We start from the raw sequence: 22,359 nt of genomic DNA, 5'->3' as shown, positions 1-22,359 counted from the left end.
GAAAGTGAGGTGCAATACTCAATAAAACCAGACACAGTTATAGCTCTGACGGCATGTAACCGAGTCCTAACGGCAGCTACAGGCCTCTATGTTCCTTATTCTACAGGTGTTTCCACGCCCCCCATGTCCATCCCTCTGTTACCCTAGTATTCCTTTACCCCTCTCTTCTTCCTATACTTTAGTCTGTCTTTTCACCTCGAGTATCTTTCGTCCCCATCCACTTTCTGCCTCTGTCAGTCCTTGCTCTCGTTAAAAGATCTTCGTTCTTTCTCTTTCTCCCCCCAATTCCTCCTTATCCTTTTTCTTCTATCTGCTTTCTGTCCTTTTACCTTCAAGACCTCCTTAATCAATCAGTTCTGTCTATCTCCTTCCTCCTGTACTTTTCCTGGCATCCTTATATCAGGCCCCTATCCTCTTTTGCTCCTCCCTATCTACTGCTCCCTTTCTGATACTTTTTCCTTTCTTTCACCTTTTTCTTGCCATTTAAATCTTTCTCTCCCTTATCCTCTATCCTTCACCACACTGCTGTCACCCTGTCACCTCAACTAAGTGTAAACATAGACCCAGGGCTCAGGCAAGCCCCGTAATAAATTGGGTTGTTGGATGTTTGGGGTGTGAGCCCTGGTCAAGCAGCAACCTCAATCCTTGTAGAGTAAGGCACAAGCAAACCCCAAATTAACCTGCGCTCAACCCCCTGTAGCTTGGCACAGAGTAGTCACATTTAACTTAGGGACAATGTGTAAATTATTTGTGCAACACTTCAAACAGTAAAACAGTGAAAAGACACCACAAATGAGCCCACAATAGGATTAGACAACTAGAGTGATTTTCAATAAATAAAACAAGACCAGAACAACAAAAATCCAATTAGTAGAACCAGAGATATTGAAGTTTACATTTTTTAAATTTTAAACAAAATATAGTCAAAAGGTGTAAAGCCCCAACTGTGGATATCTGGTCACAATGGACAGGAACAAAGTAAAACATTTAGGCTGCCCCCAATGGAGCATGGGCTGGCTACAGGGACCCTGAACAGGCCTGCTGAACAAAAGTACCTTTAATCCTGGGTTGTGGAGCTTTGCGTGGATCTGCATCGAAGATGTTTCAAGCAGCAGAGGTGATGCATCGGTCTCGACATGCAGCAAGGCAGCAGTGCAAGGTCCTGTGTGTCAACGTCGAGAATCCCACTGACTGGGCTTGAGATGCAAAGTCTGGGGTCAGGGATGCAACGCACAGTCGGGGTGATGAGATGCATAGGTTCCATCGAGCTGCGATGCAGGGCCTGGTATCATCATCGAGGCTCCCGTTGAAGAGAGATGCAAGGTCCTGCCCTGAGGGTGCATCATGCAGTGACACTTCCAAGGACGATGAGGACTGAAGTAGTGATGCGAGTCTTTACAACGGGTCCAATCCACGCTGCGGCAGCGATGTATCGGTTCCGCTAGGGTTGGCACCACAGAGGAGATGCATTTGACTCCGCTGGATCCACAGGCTGGCAGAACACCTTAGGCCCACTTCCACTTGTCTAGGAGTGGGGTTTCACCACTTGTCAGGGCAGACTCAGAGATGGCAGAGCCCAGGTGTAGATGCAAGGTGGTTGGGAGCGTGTTATGTCCCTGAGGCTTCAGATTAGAAAGCAGCCAACTAGCCTCTGGCGTCACTTTGGGTTCAAGCGATGCAATTCCAGTCCTAACCCAAGTAGGAGGGCAGCAGGCAGAAAGTCACCACAGCAAAGCACATGTCCAGCAGAGTGCAGTACAGCAGAGTCACAGTTCTTCAGTAGCACAGCAGTCCTTCTTCCTGGGAGAGTATCCACAGGTCCAGAAGTGTACTGAAGTGGTGATGTCTAAGGTCTATCTTTTATACCCTGGTGCTGAAAGGTGGGGGAAGCTTCTAGACAGTGGCTTTGAAGTGCAAGGAATTCCCTGACCTGGCTCCATGCTGGTTGGTGTGATAATGCAGGGTTGTTAGGCCCTTTGCGTGTTCAGGTGTAAGTGAGGCTATCTCCTGCTATCTCCCGCTCCTCCTTCCCATCCTGCCAGTGATGGCCCACTCCCATTGTGTATGGCTATCTAGGAGGAATACATAACACCCAATTGCCAACTACACCCAGTCATGTGACCAGAGACAGGCTGCAGGCACCAAATGGCTAAGGCAAGAAAATGCCAACATTCTAAAAGTGGCATTTTCAGAATTGCAATTTAAAATCCAGTTTCACCAGAAGTTAGGACTTTACATTGTGATTCCAGAGAAACCAAAAATGAACAATTTATCTGTTCCCATTTGGAAATTACACTTATAAAATGTAATAAGGCAACTCCAGTGTTATCATATGCAGTAGTGAAAAAACAAATATAATAGTTTTTCACTACCAGGACATGTAAAAAAAAACAAAAAAAGGTACATGTCTGACTTTTTAAATACATTCCATTCTGCCGTCTCAGCTGTTCAAGACCCATTCTAAAGGTGACATATATACTGAAACAAAAGGTTTAGACCTGACAAAAAAGTTATTTGCCAGGTCGAAATGGAATCTTAAATCACACACACAGGCTCTACAATGGCAGACCAGAGACATGCTTAAAGGGCTGCTTAAGTGGGTGGCACAACCAGTGCTGCAGGTCCACTAGTAGCATTTAATTTACAGGCTCTGGGCATATGCAGTTCCACTTTACTAGGCTCTTATAAGTAAATTAAATATGTCAACTGAAGATAGCCAAGATTACTGTGTTTAGAGAAGAGAGCACGAGCACTTTAGCACTGGTTAGCAGTGGTAAAGTGTGCAGAATACTAATACCAACAAAAACTAGGTCAGAAAAAGTAGAGGAGGAAGGTAAAGCATTAGGGGGAAGTCCAGCCCAAGGCTGACATGTTTAAGAGGCCCCTTGTTTAAATTATTCAAATTGGGTGACCTGTTATCTAATGCATTCAATACACAGCTCTGAGCAGCCTTCACAGCTCTGGACTTGTGCCACTGCAACAACTGCCCCACTGATAGCTACATCCCTGGTTGAGGCTGGGGCTAAATGAAAGGTTTGTGTAAGGCACTTAGTACAAATTTGGGATTTAGGTGAAGGCTAGGAAGGAGTTGATCACTTGAAGAGACTTCATTCAAGGTGGTCCCAGGATCGAGATTTTGATTTAAAAACCTATCAGGTGCCTCTCCCATGTTAATATAAATAGTGGCGTACGGGAGCACACTGCCTGTTTGAATGCACCAGTTCTCCCAAAGCGACCTGCTAGATGCAGCCCTGAATAGTGTTTTACTTACAGTCAAGGGTTTGCCACCCAGTGTTGGCACATCAAGTACATACTGCTACACATGTGTTTCATGCTATTTGCCACTCATTATCAAGGAGAAACCATGTGGTTTTGGAGTGCTTGACAAGCTGCTTTCAGTATATGATGTTCTGTACCACTCAAAGCATACAGGTGTGTTGGGCCGGGCCTTTTGTGCAGTGTCACCCTCAGATTTATGCCTTCTGTTTCTGAACTTATTTTTGTTGCATTAGGACTGTGTGCACTTTTTCCCTTCTAACCAGTGGTAAAGTGCTCGTGCTCTCTCACTCAAGCTTGGTAAAATTGCCCTACACCTTACTGGTACATTTAATTTACTTTTAAATCCCTAGTAAATTGTACTACATATACCCAAGGCCTGTAGATTAAATGCTACTATTGGTTCTCCAGCAATCATAGGGCCACCCACTAAATTAACCTTTTGAAGCATGTCTCAGGGCTGCCACTGCAGCCTGTAGTGCAGTTTTAAACAGCCATTTGGGCATGGCAAAAGTAACTTTTTGCCAGGCCTAAACCTTCCTTTTTAGTACATATACATCCCTCCTAATGTAGGTCTTAACAGCTTATAGGGCAGGATGCACTTTAGTTGAAAAGTATGTGTACTTACGTTTTACATGTCCTGGCAGTGAAAACATTTTTCACTGTTGTAAGGACTATCTCTCCAACTGGCTAAAACTGGCTTACCTTATTACATTTAATAAGTGATAACATTTGATTTCGAGCAGATAAGATATGGGGGGTCATTCTGACCCTGGCGGTAAAAGGCAGTTACCGCCGGTCAGAAGACCGCCATAACACCGCTGCGGCCGCGGTAACCCGCCAGGGTCATTCTGACCCACAACTGCCAAACCGCCAAAAACCCGACCTCCACTGAAGGCCGCCACATCAGCGGTCAGCGATAAACTGGAGATGACCAAACCTCCACCGTCACGCCAACAGAAATACGCCCATGCCATTACGACCCACGAATCCACGCGGCGGTCTTTCAACCGCGGTATCCCATTGGCGGTACACACCGCTGAACTCAAAATACACACACATCTACAAAACACTGCCACATTGGACAATTACAAATACACACACCTGATACACATACAAACACCACTCCCACACAATCAATACGATATAAAACACACACCCACATCACCCACAAACCCCCACAAATCGAAATTCAGAGACAAGGCGCAATACACAGAGAGAGAGCACAGGGAACGCAAACCACAACACACACAGGAACCCAACATCATCCCCCACACTACATCTACGCACAAAACACCACACACCACTACACTCATCACCACAAACACCACCCCACACCTCATCCACACCACCCCATGGCACCCCAAAGACACCCCAGGTTCTCGGACCAAGAACTCAGGGTCATGGTGGAGGAAATAATTAGGGTAGAGCCCCAGCTCTTCGGCACACAGGTGCAGCACACCACAATAGCCAGGAAGGCGGAGCTATGGCAAAGGATCGTCGACACGGTCAACGCTGTGGGACAGCATCCCAGAAATCGGAAGACATCCGAAAGCGCTGGAACGACATACGGGGGAAGGTGCGGACGATGGTGTCAAGACACAACATTGCTGTGCCGAAGACTGGCGGCGGACCCCCACCCACTCCACCCAAATGCACAGCATGGGAGCAAGAGGTCTTGAACATCCTGCATCCTGAGGGCCTCGCTGGAGTAGGCGGAGGAATGGACTCTGGTAAGTCTAATCTCAACTACTTCATCCCCCCCAACCACCAGCATGCCAACCCACACCCCCACCCTCACCCCCAACCCCCCAGCACATATCCTCCCTGCTAATGTCTCACCAGCACAACCCACCCAAACCAACACCAACCCCTGAATGCCAACACAAACCATGGACACCCATCACCTAAGCATGACCACTGCACATACCCATCCCCCCCCCAAACCACCCTCACAACTCCTCCCACAAGGGAATGCCAGCACTGGGGGACAAGGGCACCCACAAATCGCACGCCATGGCACACACAGAAGCAATAACCATACTCTTTTACCCCTGCAGGGCCCGAACGCCAACACACCGGCCCGGAGGGTCCAGAAATGTCCATCCCACCCCCAGAACAGGCCCCCAGTGATAACAGCAGCTCTGTCGACCTAGAACCTGATGACCAGCCCGGACCATCGGGGACCTCTAGACAGTCGGTTCCCCTCAGGCAGCCACAGGCCACAGCAGACCTACCCCCCTCTGGAAACCCCAGCACAGCACCCACCCAGCGGGCCCATGCCTCTGTCTCCAGGACAGGTCAAGCAGCGGTGTGTCTACCACTACAGGGCACCCAGGGCAACCCACCACCCCAACAACAACAGGGACCTGGGGGCAGTGGTAGTGGGCACACCGTCCAGGGGACAGAGGCCCAGGAACAAAGGGAAACTGGGAGGGCTGCTGTGCGACAGAGGGAGGACAGGCCTAGGGAACCCACTGTCCAAGAGGCCCTCACCACCATCATGGGAGCGTACCACCACTCCCAAGAGACAATGGCGACGGTCCTGGCCAGGTTCCAGGAGATCCAGGCCATGCAGGAGGGCCAGTACATGGGGTTCTGGGAAGAACTGCGCAGTATCAGTTCCGCAATGGGTACAATCGTGGTGGCACTCAACCAGATTGTCACCACATTGCGGGACCATGTGGCCCCCCAAAGGGCCCCTGCCACTAGCATGGAGGAAGAACAGCCCACCACCTCCGCCGGCGCTAGTGGTCAGGAGGCCCTGACACAACAGCAACGGGCCACCCGGACCCCACCCCCTGCAGAACATGAACCACCCCGCAAGAAAGGCCTGAGATCTAGGAAGAAGACAGAGTAGGATGTCAAGACCCCCGCCATGCACGGATCCCCCCGGATGTCATCCCACTGTCCCACTTGTTCAACCTGTCCAACCTTGAACTGCCCCTGCTCCACCTTCCAAAGGCATATGGACAATGCACCTGTGCGAACGAGAGTCTGGACTCTGCCATGGACATGCCTCTACCATCACCCATCACCCTTTTTGAACTATACACCAATTTTTGCACTTCAATAAACACAATTATTGCACAAAAAACATCTGGAGTCTGCTATTTATTTTTTTAAACCAAATGTATTCGATATAACCAACCAAAAATGTCCAATTACATTGTGATGACAACATACCAGTGTCACACAGCGGTAGTCCATGGGGAAATAAACCAGAGGGCACTCCGTGGGGACCAGATCACTGAAATAGGAAGGCAAATTCACAACTAAGTTACCATACATTGGGGTGAAAGGTCAGACAGTAGAGAGCCAGTACTGTTACAGATATAATCAAATGCAGGAGTAGATTCTTGCCTGTGTGTTACTGGAAATACTGCAGTATCACTCTGTCCCTGTTGTCTGTGTCGTCCTCTTCGTCTTCCTCCTCTTCACTCTCCGCAGGCTCCACAGCGGCCACAACACCGCCATCTGGACCATCCTCCTGCAGGAAAGGCACCTGGCGTCGCAAAGCCAGGTTGTGAAGCATGCAGCAGGCCACGATGATATGACACACCTTCTTTGGTGAGTACATTAGGGATCCACCTGTCATATGCAGGCACCTAAACCTGGCCTTCAGGAGGCCGAAGGTCCGCTCGATCACCCTCCTAGTACGCCCATGGGCCTCACTGTACCGTTCCTCTGCCCTTGTCCTGGGATTCCTCACTGGGGTCAATAGCCAAGGCAGGTTGGGGTAACCAGAGTCACCAATTAGCCACACACGCTGTCTCTGTAGCTGTTCCATCACATAAGGGATGCTGCTATTTCGCATGACGTACGCGTCATGCACTGACCCTGGGAACTTGGCATTTAAATGGGAGATGTACTGGTCAGCCAAACAGACCACCTGGACATTCATCGAATGATAACTTTTTCGGTTCCTGTACACCTGTTCATTGTCTTTTGGGGGGACCAAAGCCACATGGGTACCATCAATGGCACCAATGATATTGGGAATGTGTCTAAGGGCATAGAAATCACCCTTCACTGTAGGCAAGTCACCCACCTCAGGGAAAATGATGTAGCTCCGCATGTATTTCATCAGGGCAGACAACACTCTGGACAATACCCTTGAAAACATAGGCTGAGACATCCCAGATGAAATGGCCACTGTAGTTTGAAATGATCCACTAGCCAAAAAATGGAGTACTGACAGCACCTGCACTAGTGGCGGAATCCCTGTGGGTTGGCGGATGGGTGACATCAGGTCTGGCTCCAGCTGGGCACACAGTTCCTGTATAGTGGCACTGTTGAGTCTGTAGGTGAGTATGACAGGTCGTTCTTCCATTGTCGACAGGTCCACCAGCGGTCTGTACACGGGAACATTCCTCCGTCTCCTCGCAAGTCCCAGCGGACGGTGCCTAGGAAGGACAACATGGAGCACAGAGTCAATCAACCCACAGGTAAGTTCCCACAGCCTGCACAGTACACAAATCTCTCTGGATTGAATGGCTTGTATGAGTGTCGATGCAAGGCCTAGCCATGTGTGACGCAGTAGGAATTAAGCCATGTGGGCCCTTGAAATGGCGGCTGCCTGACCTGTGAAGTGTGACAATGTGAAGTGAGGTCATTGCGCTGGCGTGGCAGGCCGTGGCGGTAGGCGGTCGAAGACCGCGGCGCAAAGCAGCATTGGTTAACATTGAACCCTATGGGTTTCAGGAGCCAATGACGATGTGCGCCGGCGGTCGCGGTATGCACCGCCGCGGTACGCACCGCCGCGGGCGTGACCGCCATTTTCTCTCTGCTTAATCACACCAGACCTGAGCATCCACAGGAGAGGACCTACACTGCAAGTGCTGCTGTGACCTCGGTCTGGAAGTGACAATGGCTGCTGCGACTGGGGAAAGGGCCCCCGCCTTCAGTTCCGAAGAGTTGGAGAAGCTCGTGGACGGGGTCCTCCCCCAGTATGCGCTACTCTACGGTCCTCCAGACCAACAGGTGAGTACACGGGGGCCAATGCATAGTGGGCAATGCCTGTGATGAGTGGGGTGGATGTACGATGGAGGGGAGGGGAGCGAATTACGAATGCATGGCACGACAGATGAGAGCATGTGCCACATGGCAAGTTTGGGGAGGGGGGGCCACTCACATCGAGCATGCAGAAAAGTGATGATGTTTCTTTTCCCCCCCTGTACATGTCACATAGGTCAGCGCCCATCAGAAGATCGATATTTGGCGTGCCATCGCCAAGGACGTCCGGGCTGTGGGGGTCCACAACAGACGGGGCACCCACTGCCGCAAGAGGTGGGAGGACATCCGCCGCGGGAGCAGGAAGACCGCCGAGGCTCTGCTGGGGATGGCCTCCCAACCTAGGAGGGGTGCCAGTCGTACCTTGACCCCCCTGATGTCCCGGATCCTGGCGGTGGCCTACCCCGATTTAGATGGGCGTTTGAGGACATCACAGCAGACACAAGAGGGTGAGTACCAGCACATTCAGCTATATTTGCGCGCAGTGGAGGTGCCTGGGTGGGGGAGGAGGGCTGTGGGTATCCCTAGGCCAGGGCGATTTCTGTAGGCTAGGCCCCTCTGTGAGGTATGGTCCTGTGCCCCCGCCCCCCACCTCTGTAGGGTGCTTAGTAACGCTATTCATGGACCTGTGTATTCTGTGTGGGCAGTTGTCGCCCATAGGCTTGTAGGGCATGTCCCAGTGAATGAGTAGTGTACCCCAAATGCACAGCGTAGTGCAGGGGGCTTCTGTGTCTGTCCTCTCCGCCAACGGTGTCCCCAATGCATGCACTCAACTTGTCTTTATTTCTCCACCCCCCCCCCCATTTTCTTTGTTTTTCTGTGAATGTGTGCATTAGCATCATCAGGCGGAGGAGAAGTGGCATCGGCGCAAGAGGGAGCTGCATCTCACATGGCCCAGAGGGCCATGCAACGGACTCCGACATGACCAGTGAGACGGAGGGCGAGGGGGGCTCCACCACGGGGACCCGTGCAGATGTCAGTGACACCGACACGTCCTCGGATGGGAGCTCCCTTGCGGTGGCGGCAACATCCGTGCCCACCGATACTACAGGTACAGCCGCCACCCAGCGCACCAGCTCCGCCCTCCCAGCAGCCCCTCGGCCTTCGGCCCGTGCCCGCACAGCCAGGAAGGCGGCCATCTCCTTCGCCCCAGGCACCTCAGGCCCTGCCCCAGTCACCCCTGCTGCCCTCAGTGAGGAGGTCATTGACCTCCTGAGGACCATCATTGTTGGGCAGTCTACCCTTTTGAATGCCATCCATGGTGTGGAGAGGGAGGTGCATCAAAGCAATGCATACCTGGAGGGCCTTCATTCGGGTCAGGCTGCCCAGCAGCGATCGTTCAACGCTCTGGCCTCAGCACTGACGGCAGCGATTGTCCCTGTCTCCAGCCTCCCTCTTCTAACTCCCTCCACCCAGTCCCACTCCCCTGTTCCTCTGCCTATCCCATCCACACCTAAAGACCAGCCTGCACACACCTCAACACCCAAGGGAAGCTCATCCAGACATAAGCACCACAGAACACACAAGCATTCACACAAGCAACACACAGATGCAGACATGCCAACAGCCACTACCTCCTCTGTGTCCCCCACCTCCTCGTCTCCCTCCTCCCTCCCTGTGACGTCTCCACTCACACCTGCATGCACACCACCATCAGCCAGTACACCCATCACCAGCACACCCTCCAGACCAGTCCGCACACGTGCACTCACCACCCCCACTGCCATGTACACGTCCCCTGTGTCCTCTCCCAGTGTGTCTGTCACCCCCGCTTCCAAACCACACAAACGCAGGCAGGCACCCAACCAACAGCCATCCACCTCACGTCAGCCTCCAGCCCAAGCACCTGCACCCAAAGACACCAGACTTGACTCTCCTACAACCACATCCTCTTGCTCCACTCCCATACCCACTCCAGCTACCCTTCCCATGGCTCCTAAAAAACTAATCCTCTATAAACTGGACCTCTTTTCCTCACCTGACCCACCCCCTCCATCTCGTAAGAGTTCCAAAAACACCTCAGCCACCACCAGCCCAGCAACTCCCAAGAACGTCGTGCCTGGTTTTTGGAGTCCGCCCTTTCCTTGGGCAGGGACATCGGCCAGCAGCAAAGGCACAGCCAGCCCCCCCCCCCTGGGAAGAGGAGCAAAAAACTGAAGGGCAGGCGCGACAGGCCTGATACGCCTGCCCCCAAGGAGGGTAGCCTTGCACCGTCACCTGCCACATCGGGTAATGGAGCCAAGGGCCACGGAGAGTCTGCCAAGGAGGGCAAGGGCAGCAAAGCACAAAAGGCAGGGAGCAGCCGACCTGGCCATGAGGGCCCCACCAGCCCCATTCCAGGGGTATCGGAGGAGACCCAGGGCCCCAGGACTCCATCACAGGAGGGCCCCGCAACGGAAAGGTCCAATGCTGACTGAGCGGGAAGTATTGGCCAGGTGTGGTTCACTCGAAACACAAGACAGGCACCGCTGAACAGGGCCCCGCCGTGAGGAGCACCGCTGAACAGGGCTCCGCCGTGAGGAGCACCGCTGAACAGGGCCCCGCCGTGAGAAGCACTGCTGAACAGGGCCCCGCCAAGACAGGCACCGCTGAACAGGGCCCCGCCGTGAGGAGCACCGCTGAACAGGGCCCCGCCAAGACAGGCACCGCTGAACAGGGCCCCGCCGTGAGAAGCACCGCTGAACAGGGCCCCGCCAAGACAGGCACCGCTGAACAGGGCCCCGCCGTGAGGAGCACCGCTGAACAGAGCCCCGCCGTGAGAAGCACCGCTGAACAGGGCCCGCCAAGACAGGCACCGCTGAACAGGGCCCCGCCGTGAGAAGCACCGCTGAACAGGGCCCCGCCAAGACAGGCACCGCTGAACAGGGCCCTCCTGTCAAGCACCGCTCCGCTGGGCCTTCCTGTCAAGCACCGCTCCGCTGGGCCCTCCTGTCAAGCACCACTCCGCTGGGCCCTCCTGTCAAGCACCGCTCAGCTGGGCCCTCCTGTCAAGCACCGCTCCGCTGGGCCCTCATCTCAAGCACCGCTCTGCTGGGCCCTCCTGTCAAGCACCGCTGGCCCATTGGCAGGCCCGGTTCTGTGTCGGGCAGGGCTTCACGAGGCACTCTGCCCACCATGCCTCCTCCATGACCAGTGGACTCTGTAATCCACCTGATGGACTGTGGCTTTGCACCCCCCAGGATGGAACAGTGGGCAATCCACCCACTGTAGAGACTTGAGAGACTGTGGCTTTGCACTCCCCAGGATGGCACAGTGGGCAATCCACCCACTGTAGAGACTTGAGAGACTGTGGCTTTGCACTACCCAGGATGGCACAGTGGGCAATCCACCCACTGTAGAGACTTGAGAGACTGTGGCTTTGCACTCCCCAGGATGGCACAGTGGGCATGGAGGCCCTTCGTGGATCTGGCGTCGTGGACTCATGTGGCTGAGGTGCCCCCCCTTCCCTTCCCCCTGAGGTGCCAGTATTTTATTTTTGGGATGCCCCAGCAGTGTTCTCTCCAATGGACTCGATCTCGTGTGTGGGCTTTGCCCATGTGTTGCTGCACATTGGCCCACGGACATTTGAACTTTGCAAAACTGTGCCGGACTTTTGCTACTTGTATATATATATAGTTCTAGATGTGTAATAATTCTTTATATATTGCTAAGTTCGCTATACTTAATTATTGGGGGTGTCACTCTGACTTTTTCATCTGCATTGGTGTGTAGGTATTTCGGTGGGGGTGGGTGTGTGGCGTATGTGTGTGCCCGTAACCTTTCCTCCTCCCCCCTCCCCTGTGTCGTAGGTGCAGTACTCACCGTTGTCGTCTGCGGCGACGTTCGTGATCCTGGAAGAAGAGCAGGAAGGCAATGGCTGGGAGGATGTGGAGTTCCGGTTCCATGCTGTCCCGATTCCGCGTGGAGTGTGTCGAGGTGAGCGTTTTCCATTGGAAATGTCTGTTTCCGCCGTGTTTTTATCGGCGGGGCTCCCGCCCCGGAAAAGGTGGCGGATTGGTGAGTCGTGATAGGGTGGGCGGTACATTGTCTGCCGCCTGGCTGTTGGCGGTGACCACCGCGCTGTTTGTTTGTGCCGCCGTGGCGGTCGGAGTGTTAAAGCGGCGGCCGGTGTTGGCGGTTCCCGCCAGGGTCAGAATTCCAGTTTTTGGACCGCCAGCCTGTTGGCGGGTTGGCTGCCGCTTTAACACTGACCGCCAGGGTCAGAATGACCCCCTAAGTGTCTTATTGGCTCCTTCTAATGCGAGACAATCAGTAATTACTTGATGTACTAAAATGTGTTTCGATCTTAGGCTATATAAAACCAACAGAAGAATAGGGCGAGTGTTAGAAATGGGGTCTTTGGTTGGCAGTCAGGTTACCCCCTGTCCAAGCAAGGACCTTCACTCTAGTCAGGGTAAGTCACACACAATCCAAATTATCCTGTGCCCACCCTCTGGTAGCTTGGCACTGAGCAGTCAGGCTTAACTTAGAAGGCAATGTGTAAAGTATTTGTGTAATAAATCATGCAATAACACAGTATAACACAGCGTTTAGAAAACTATATAATATTTATCTGGTTAAATGCAGGTCAAAACGATCAAGATTTGATAAGTACACGTTAAAATATCACTTTAGAGAATGATAAAAGGAGTCTTTAGTCTTTAAAAAGCAACAAGTGTCTCTTACAACATCAAAGTACTTGGTTTGCGTTCAAATTCTCCCCAAGGGACCACAGAGGAGGAGATGCGTGGAAAACAGGGAGGTGTGCGTCTGTTTCTCCGGGCACACACAGAGGATGCGTCAATAATTTTCCACGCAGGGAAGGCTTTGCATAGATTTCTGGTGCACTGACTTGGATCCTCTTCGGGTTGTGGGGTTTTCAGACGCCCCGGGGATGATGTGGAGAAATCTGGGGCGTGCAGGACGAAGTCACAGGAGCTGCGTCGATCCGGTGGGTGATGCGGGGAAATTTCTGTCACACAGCAGGCGCTGTGTCGATTCTTCTTGCAGGAAGTCAGGCTGTGTCGTTCTGGCTCGGCTATGCGTCGATCCAGTTGGCTGTGCGTCGAAGTTCCGGTCGCAACGCTGGCGCTGCGTTGATTTCCTCTCAGGAGCTGGGCTGCGTCGTTCCGGTTCGGCGTGCAGTAATTTTCTCACCACGATGCAGGCTGTGCGTTGTTTCTGGCAGGCTGTGTGTCGAATTTTCACAGCACAAGGAGTTCTTTGCAGGGGGAAGTCTTTTTGGTCCTGAGACTTCAAGGAACAGGAGGCAAGCTCTATCCAAGCCCTTGGAGAGCACTTCTCAGCAGAGCCAGAGGGCAGCAGGGCAACAGCAGGGCAGCAGTCCTTTGCAGAAAAGCAGTTAGGTGAGTCCTTTGGGCAGCCACGCAGTTCCTCTTGGCTGATTGCAGGGTCTGGTTCAGAGTTTCTTAACCAGTGGTATGTTGTTCAGAAGTGTCTCAGTTGGTAGGGTCAGAGGCCCTGTTTAAATACCCAAATGTGCCATTGTAGTGGGGGGGGGACTTTAAGGAGTGGCTTAGAAGTGCACCAGGTACCCTTTCAGTTCCATCCTGTCTGCCAGGGTCCCATTAGGGGGTTTGGTAGTCCATTGTGTGAGGGCAGGCCATTGTCCTTTCAAATGTAAGGGGCAGGCCCTCCACCCTTCCAGCCCAGGAAGACCCATTCAGTATGAAGATGTGTGCTGGTGTGACTGAGAATCCTGTGTGTGGGGTTGTCAGCGTGAAATGCACAAGGGAGCTGTCAACTAACCTAGACAGAAGTGGATTGTAAGGCACAGAAGGATTTAAGTGCAGAGAAATGCTCACTTTCTAAAAGTGGCATTTCTAAAATAGTAATATTAAATCTAACTTCACCAGCCAGCAGGATTTTGTATTACCTTTCTGACCATACTAAATTTGACCTTGTTACTCCTTTCAGATCAGAATCTACCACTCAAACAGTATATGAGGGTAGCCCTAATGTTAGTCTATGAAAGGAGCAGGCCTCACAGCAGTGTAAAACGAATTTAGGAGTTCTACACTACCAGAACATCTAAACTACACAGGTATATGTCCTGCCTTTTACCTACATAGCACCCTGCCCTTTGGGTTACCTATGGCCTACCTTAGGGGTGACCTATATGTAGAAAAAGGGGTGTTTGAGGCTTGGCAAGTACCTTTAAATGCCAAGTCGGAGGGGCGGTGAAACTGCACATACAGGCCTTACAATGGCAGGCCTGAGGCACGGGTAAGGGGCTACTTATGTGGGTGGCACAATCAGTGCTGCAGACTTACTAGTAGCATTTAATCTACAGGCCCTGGCACATGTAGTGCACTTTACTTGGGGCTTACAAGTAGATAAATAAGCCAACTGGGTATGAACCAATGTCACCATGTTTTAAGGGAGAGAGAGAGCATATGCACTTTAGCACTGGTTAGCAGTGGTAAAGTGTGCAGAGTCCTAAAACCTACAAACACTGTGTCCTAAAAGTGGAGAGAGGCAGGCAAAAAGTTAGGGGTGACCACCCTAAGGCTGTCAGGTCTAACAGTGAGGTTTAATGTTGTCTTTCAGAAAGAGTAACCCAAGCTCTCCATGCCATATGTAAGATGATGTACTATGGGACATAGCTAATAAGCACATATAAATCATGTTGTCTGCAGTTTGAATATTAACATTGTTAATATAACCCTAAAGGCCAGACCCATAACATGCAATCGATATACATTTGCTATTGTAGGTGTCAATCATGGATTTAACAGGCTCAGGACCTAAATCTGAAGCAAAATCTTAAACAGCACTGGTCCATTTAACAAACTGCTGTTCCTTGCAAGACATTAGGAGATGTCACTTAAGAGAGCAATCAAAGGTAATTCCAAAGTAAGAAAATGTGTCAACCTTTTTGATTGATGTATTCTGCATATTTAAACGCATTGCCATGGTGCAATTTGGTCCAACAACCACAGAAAGAGATTTTGCGAGGCCAGTATATAAGGCGAGCTGGTCTATCAGTTTTTTTTAACCTGCTGGCAGCTCGAAATCTAAGTACCATATCATCAGCACACAGGAAGACGGTAATTTGTCGGAAACCAACTGTTAACATGTCCTGACCTTAGGACACCAACATAGATTCTCAAAAATATAGAGGACAAAAAGTAAGAGGACAAGAATACAGCCTTAGCGCACTCCAAGCTCAAGTTTAAAAGAGTCAGTGCACTCACTCTCAGCCCATAACTCACTCTGGCAGAGATGTTTAAATGCAGTCTGCCAGCAAAGCCCTCCCAACAAAGGTTCATCTTCAGGACTCAGTGGAAATCAAACCTCTGCATCACGCTTCAAACAATTGTTCAAGTTACTTTCTCACGCCAACACTGGTTTATTTCCAGATTTTCAGTGACTCCAACAAGTATCATTATCTCACAGGCCTTCATGACACGCCAAACAACATTTCATCTCCTTTGGCTTCACTGGCATAGTCGCACAGTGTCATTACCCCTTTCAGACGGCCATGGCACATGCAGGGCCTACTGGGCCCAGCAGCAGTGGTTGAGGCTTGTTACTCAGATGTCCCTAGGCCTGGCCTACGGACCCTGAGCAACTGGGCCAAGTACCCCCGCTGCCCTTGATTCTCACAGCTAGATGTGGAAGACCAGCCAAAGACTCCCCTTCAGGGTGTGGGGAAATTGTGGATACAGATTAGTGAACACGACTCATAACTAAAAGGTGCACTCATTAATGTCAATAAGTCAATGTCCATTCAAATACTTGTTTTCATATATGAAAACGTTTTTAATTTCTAACTCCACGCATTCAAAGAAGTATTATGATGTTCGTACACAATAATACAATCCCCTTGAGAGCGGCTCTATTGTTTACCTGGCAAACCCCTGTCCCACACTCTTCTCTATAATGTAGTCAGGATTATTCCCCATTGACTGGTGGCCGCATCCAGGGAATGCTCACTAGTAGGCCCTACTTAAGAGTCCACTCTGACTATTAGGAAACAGTCAAAAGTGTCTATATTGCTGCAGCACCTTTATCAGCGACTCCCCCGGGGCCTGGAAGGCCCATATCAAGTCTTACCGCTCCAGCAACAAGGAGGTGTTCAGCATATCAGTGGGTGCCCTGACCGTGGGCACTTCCAATGCTCCAGTCCTGCTTAGTCGAGTCGGTCTGTACTCGAGACGCACAACAGCACCCAGCAAGGGCAGGCACTCACTAAGTGGCACTGCCGGTTCAGAGAGTGATTGGAGGTGCTCCTGTCCTCCACTGGTGAGGTAAATTCTGCATTTCTCCACGCAGTGGGGAGGAGTTGATCCTCGTACTCCCAATCAGGACCCAGCGATGGAGGGATGTTCTATCGATGTCCTCCAGCGTTCACCAGGCAAGGTAGGGGTCAGGTCTTGGTGCTTATTCCCAAACTGCAGATCACAGCTTCAGTTTTCCGGGTGATAGCTTTAAATTTGCAGTACCCGGTACCAGCATCCCCTCCTGGCATACAGGGTTGCCTCGGTACCTGTTGGCAAGGCATTGCTCTTCACTGTGCAGCCACGTATACCCTGGTGTTCCCTACTGGCATAGGGGGTCGCCACTGAGCCCAGAACAGGTATTGGCGCTTTGTCAGCAACAAATACTTCTATGGTGACCCCTCCTGGTATACAGGGTCACAGGATTGAGGTGGTATGGGTTTCAAGCTCAGCACAGCAAATTTCACTCTGGCCCTCTCTTGGCTTTCTGGGGTCACCAATTCGATCCTGCACCTGGGCAATGGCCCATTCAGTGCACAGCTGTGCCCTCACACCTCGCACCAGGAGACCTCTTGGCATGGCTCCCCATTGGACCTTGATCCCTCCAATGCCCTCCTCTTCCTCACAAGACACACTGATTTTGGCAAGCAGGCAGGTGCTGGTGCTCCAGGCTCCAGAGCAGGTAGTCTATGTTCCTGGGATGATGTTGCCTCATCCAGCAGGTAGATTAGCAGGCCTTGCCCCCAGTCCTGGTTATAGGCAGAAGTCTTGCAGAGCTCCCCCACCTCACATAGCGTGTCTGGCTGCTTGGCAGATGGCAAATATTTAGGGCCTCAACCTCACCTTCTTATAGTTCATTTCCAGACACAAGATGTGATTTAGGGTCTGGGTCTTTGAAGTTTTATGCTGTGGTTCTGTTTTTTATGAAGTACACGCTGCCCTCCTCTCTTCATCCTTTTGAAAGGCTGTCTGTCACAGAAGGAGAGACTCAAAAGCTAGATCTATCATGTAGCATATTCCTTGCAGGTATATATACACTCAATACATGCACCCATCATACTTGTACTGCACAGCACTGCTCTATCCCTGAACTGTACCCTTCCCAGGCACACATACAACTAGCAGAGAGTCGCCAGTCCTGCGCAGCACAGGGTGAATCAAGCACGCAGCAGCGGAACTTTTAACAAGTATTGGCAATGCCAATACGTCTGGCTGTAAAAGAATGCTGTACGAAACTGGGAAGTATTACTAGTACATAGTGTGTGAACGTATATGTGTTTCTGTAGAAGCAAAGAACTGTAGAATAATATTGGTGTAGGTTAAAAGGTCAGGTGAGAGTTGCACTGTCAAGCCAGGCTTAAAGGTCCATGTAGGTTAATGACTGCCCTCCTCTCATCTGTGCTGCTGCCAGAGAAAAACACCATAAAGTCTCTAGTTATCTAAGACAACTTAATAGCATGTGTGTGCCCTTGAAAGTCTAACCTCAGGCAGCTGAATAAATAAACAAAATTATCACAGCTGTGTGCGCGAGCACGCACTTTTTTGTGGAAGCACACAACTTCTTAAAAAATGCGCAGGATTGGTAGGTCTCCCTAGGTGCCGGCTGAGCTAGAGGCCAAAATCCACAGCTAGGCACTTTACAAAAAACACCTCTGTTTTCTCTGGCAAAATGTGATTTGTCCATGTTGTGTTTTGTGGCATTTCGTGGCGGGCGCTAGGCCTACCTACACAAGTGAGGTACCATTTTTATCTGGAGACTTGGGGGAACGCTGGGTGGAAGGAAATTTGTGGCTCCTCTAAGATTCCAGAACTTTCTGTCACTGAAATATGAGGAAAAAGTGTTTTTTTGCCCAATTTTTGAGGTTTGCAAAGGATTCTGGGTAACAGAACCTATTGAGAGCCCCACAAGTCACCCCATCTTTAATTCCCCTAGGTGTATAGTTTTAAAAAATACACAGGTTTGGTAGGTTTCTCTAGGTGCCGGCTGAGCTAGAGGCCAAAATCTACAGCAAAACACATCAGATTTCAATGTAAAAATGTGATGTGTCCATGTTGTATTTCCTGTCGCGAGCATTAGGCCTACCCACGCAAGTGTGGTACCATTTTTATCGGGAGACTTGGGGGAACACAGAATAGCAAAACAAGTGTTATTGCCCCTTGTCTTTCTCTACATTTTGTCCTTCCAAATGTAATACAGTGTGTAAAAAAAGACAACTATTTGACAAATGCCCTGTAATTCACATGCTAGAATGGGCATCCCGGAATTCAGAGATGTACAAATAACCACTGCTTCTCAACACCTTATCCTGTGCCCATTTTGGAAATACAAAGGTTTTCTTGATATCCATTTCTCACTTTTTATATTTCACCAAACTAATTGCTGTATGCCCGGTATACAATGTAAACCCGTTGCAAGGTGCAGCTCCTTCATTGGCTCTGGGTACCTAGAGTTCTTGATAAACCTACAGGCCCTACATATCCCAGCAACTAGAAGAGGCTAGGAGACGTAACGGTACATTGCTTTTGAAAATATGACATTGCAGGAAAAGTTACAGAGTAAAACGTGGAGAAAAATTGCAGTTTTTTTCACCTCAATTTCAATATTGTTTTATTTCAGCTGTTATTTTCTGTTGGAAACCCTTGTAGGATCTACACAAATTACCCCCTGGCTGAATTCTGAATTTTGTCTACTTTTCAGAAATGTTTAGCTGTCTGGGATCCAGCATTGGTTTCACACCCATTTCTGTCACTAACTGGAAGGAGGCTCAAAGCACAAAAATAGTACAAATGGGGTATGTCCCAGTAAAATGCCAAAATTGCGTTGAAAAATGTGGTTTTCTGACTCAAGTCTGCCTGTTCCTAAAATCTGGGAAGATGGTGATTTTAGCACTGCAAACCCTTTGTTGATGCCTTTTTCAGGGAAATAAACACAAGCCTTCTTCTGCAGCCCTTTTTTCCCATTTATTTTTTTAAAAAACATATTTTTTGCTGTATTTTGGTTAATTTCTTGGTCTCCTTCAGGGGAACCCACAAACTCTGGGTACCCCTAGAATCCCTAGGATGTTGGAAAAAAGGACGAATTTGGTGTGGATGGCTTATGTGGGCAAATAGTTATGGGGGCCTAAGCCCGAACTGCCCAAAATAGCCCAAAAAAGGCTCGGCACAGGAGGGGAAAAGGCCTGGCAGCGGAGCGGTTTAACGTCTTTCACAGGGACTGCGTTCAGCCCAAGGCCTACGAATATCTCTGAGATATCGGAGCATGAGGGCCCAAAACTGCCTTTGAATGGGGGCCCCATCAGTTTGCATTACCCTACTGGCAAAGAAGCCAGCACAATGCCGCCCAATTTAGTGCTGCACCAATGGGCTTTGAAAATGATAAGCAAAGTGCCCCTACATTTTGCGTCTTTTCCGGGCAAATTTAGTAAATAGTGACCATAGCGTAGGGTCTAACCAAATGTTCTTTTCTCAACGAACAAAAGGAACAAACACCCTGTGACTTTGATCACATCTTGTGTAAAATAGTACGTGTAGGCTTCCGCAGAGGGACAGACATTACTTCAGTACTCTGGGAGTGTGACCTGAAGAGGTAAAAAATAGGGCAGCAAATAATATTTTACCTCCGAGTAGAAAATGTATTATCTCATCAAAACAACGAGAGGTAATTAGTTTTTAAAGCTCAGCTTGCAAGGTTTACATTTCATAGAGCAATGGCTTGGCGGGTAACACATAAAAGCCAAAAATCTGTTCTAATTCCCTTTCTTGTGCGATAAGTGCAATAAATTGTTGCTTTCCCCTTGTCGCTGGACACATACAAAAAAGCAGCCACTGAGCTCTATAAACTGGATTTGCACCTAACGTGGGAGGATGTCACAACTTCTGCATTTTGACAAATAATTCAGCATTTTAAGATGTACCAAGCAATTGTCAGGGGTTTCTTAACTTTTATTAATAGCGCACAAGTTATAATCCTTCAAAGGACTACTAGGTATAGATGCCAATACATTTATACTTCACCACTAACAACCCCATGGCTTCAATGTGCAGGGAGCAGGCGAGGCGCGAGAACCCATCAGACTAACAAAGCGAATTCATGGCATTCTTGCAGAACAGACACCTACTCTGTGAGCCAACACTGTTGGTCATGGCAAACACAATCATACTGGATCTGCCAGTACAACATCCGTACCATGGTAGCACGACTAGGCCAACAGTTACTACAACAGCCCAGGAAAACAAATGATCCAATTTGGCAAATAATGCTGAATTACAGCTCTGCCTGAGGAAACCCGGTCCATCACAGACCTCCTTCTCCCTGCACTAAGCAACGAGCACTGTTAAACAACATAACATTCAGCAGGGCATCATAATACTCAATATGGACTGGCACTGTGTGGTTCCTTTCATGCACTGCATATCTGAGGTTGACATATATATTTTATTTCTCCTTGTAGAACCAGATCACGAGCCAAGCAGAGCAGCATTCCCGGATACAGGAATTCTGGATCCAGTTTTACTAGCTGGTAATTCCGGACGGTAAAACTCAACGGCATGAGCCTTTGGCTCCAACAGAGGCCAAACCATGTCCCCCACTCCACACAGATTTCTTTCTACTCTTAGAAAGAAGTCCCACTTTCACCACGGTTTATGCATGGCTTCTCCAACTGACACACTTTGTTGTATCATATTACCTCGGTCGAAATATCACCTCATACATATATCATGACAATGTTATTGACTCCAAAATATCGTCAAGACATAGATAAAAAAAGTAAATCTACGTTATTGTGCACTTTTCATGTCTCTTCAGTTGTCTAAAATAAAACAAGGTATCAGCGGCTACCACCTAACACCCAAAGTTTTCACCAGACTTGTAAATTTTCTGTCTTTCCTCTGTGATCTTAGTTCTTCTCAGAGTCTATTTAGCTAACAGTAGAATTTTCAGTGCAATATTTGTAAATTTTAGATAAAGTCTTCCCAGGAAGCCTTACCTTAAGGTAGGCCCCATAGTATTTCGTTATATATGGGCTGTCGCACTGACTTAGCACAGTGATCTCCTGTTGAACGTCTTCTATTTCGTCTTCTGCTTCTTCCAGGTCAATGGTCTTTATGGCTACAACTTTCTGAGTCCGATTGTCAATACCTTTGAACACTTCACCAAAAGAACCAAAGCCGATTTTCTCCAGCTTGGTAAAAAGTTCCTCTGGGTCAGCTCTCAGGTTCTGAAAGAAAGAAAATAAAAACGAGAAGGTTCATTCTTGCATAGTTTTCAAACAACAATTTCACCTAGATATTTAGTTAGTCCACCCATAGGACTGCAAAGATCATTCACGCATGCTGAGTAGGTGGTCGGTGGTATGGTGGCAAGTTAAATGGGGCACCCAATTTGAGTTAAAACACAAATTAAATCGAAAAATTAACATAGGGGTGCCAACTTCATCGATTGCTTAGGTTGCCAGTAGTTTTCATGTAGACTAGGGCCAGCGTTAATTTTAAGATCCTAAATGGCACAGAACAGGATTCATCTCCCCTTTATCTTTAATGAAAAAATAGGAGCTGTGAGAAGGAATAGGGCAGATCAGAGCTTCCTGTGTTAAAAAAAAAGTGGTCCATTGGAGGGGCAAGCAAGAGCAGACAAAGAACAAGCAGATTTTCATTCTCCCTAAGAGAATGCATGTGTGTAACTGTGGTTTAACTAATTCTTCTGGATATTTCACATTCGCTTGCCAACTACCAGTAATTATGATCAGTGATAGTTGGAAATTTAATGCAGTTTCTTGGATTTCATCGGACACACAGATTAGTAGCATGACTACCAGCCTCTTCTTTTCTATTCAATTTATACAAGGTT

At 49.5% G+C, this 22,359-nt stretch overlaps 1 protein-coding gene across 1 annotated transcript in view; it reads right to left on the bottom strand.

The window, feature by feature from the left end:
- Positions 1-22,359, bottom strand: part of STK24 (serine/threonine kinase 24) — a 665,456-nt gene that overhangs the window by 333,023 nt on the left and 310,074 nt on the right. The window contains exon 2 of the mRNA XM_069205177.1: positions 21,500-21,730. Within this exon, the coding sequence (XP_069061278.1) occupies positions 21,500-21,730 (231 nt within the window). The remainder of the gene's footprint in view (positions 1-21,499; positions 21,731-22,359) is intronic.

The sequence above is a fragment of the Pleurodeles waltl genome, chromosome 8 (assembly GCF_031143425.1).
Source record: "Pleurodeles waltl isolate 20211129_DDA chromosome 8, aPleWal1.hap1.20221129, whole genome shotgun sequence".
In the NCBI taxonomy this organism is placed as follows: Eukaryota; Metazoa; Chordata; class Amphibia; order Caudata; family Salamandridae; genus Pleurodeles; species Pleurodeles waltl.
Note: the sequence above shows the minus strand (reverse complement) of the source record. Positions and strands in the feature narration are given on the sequence as shown.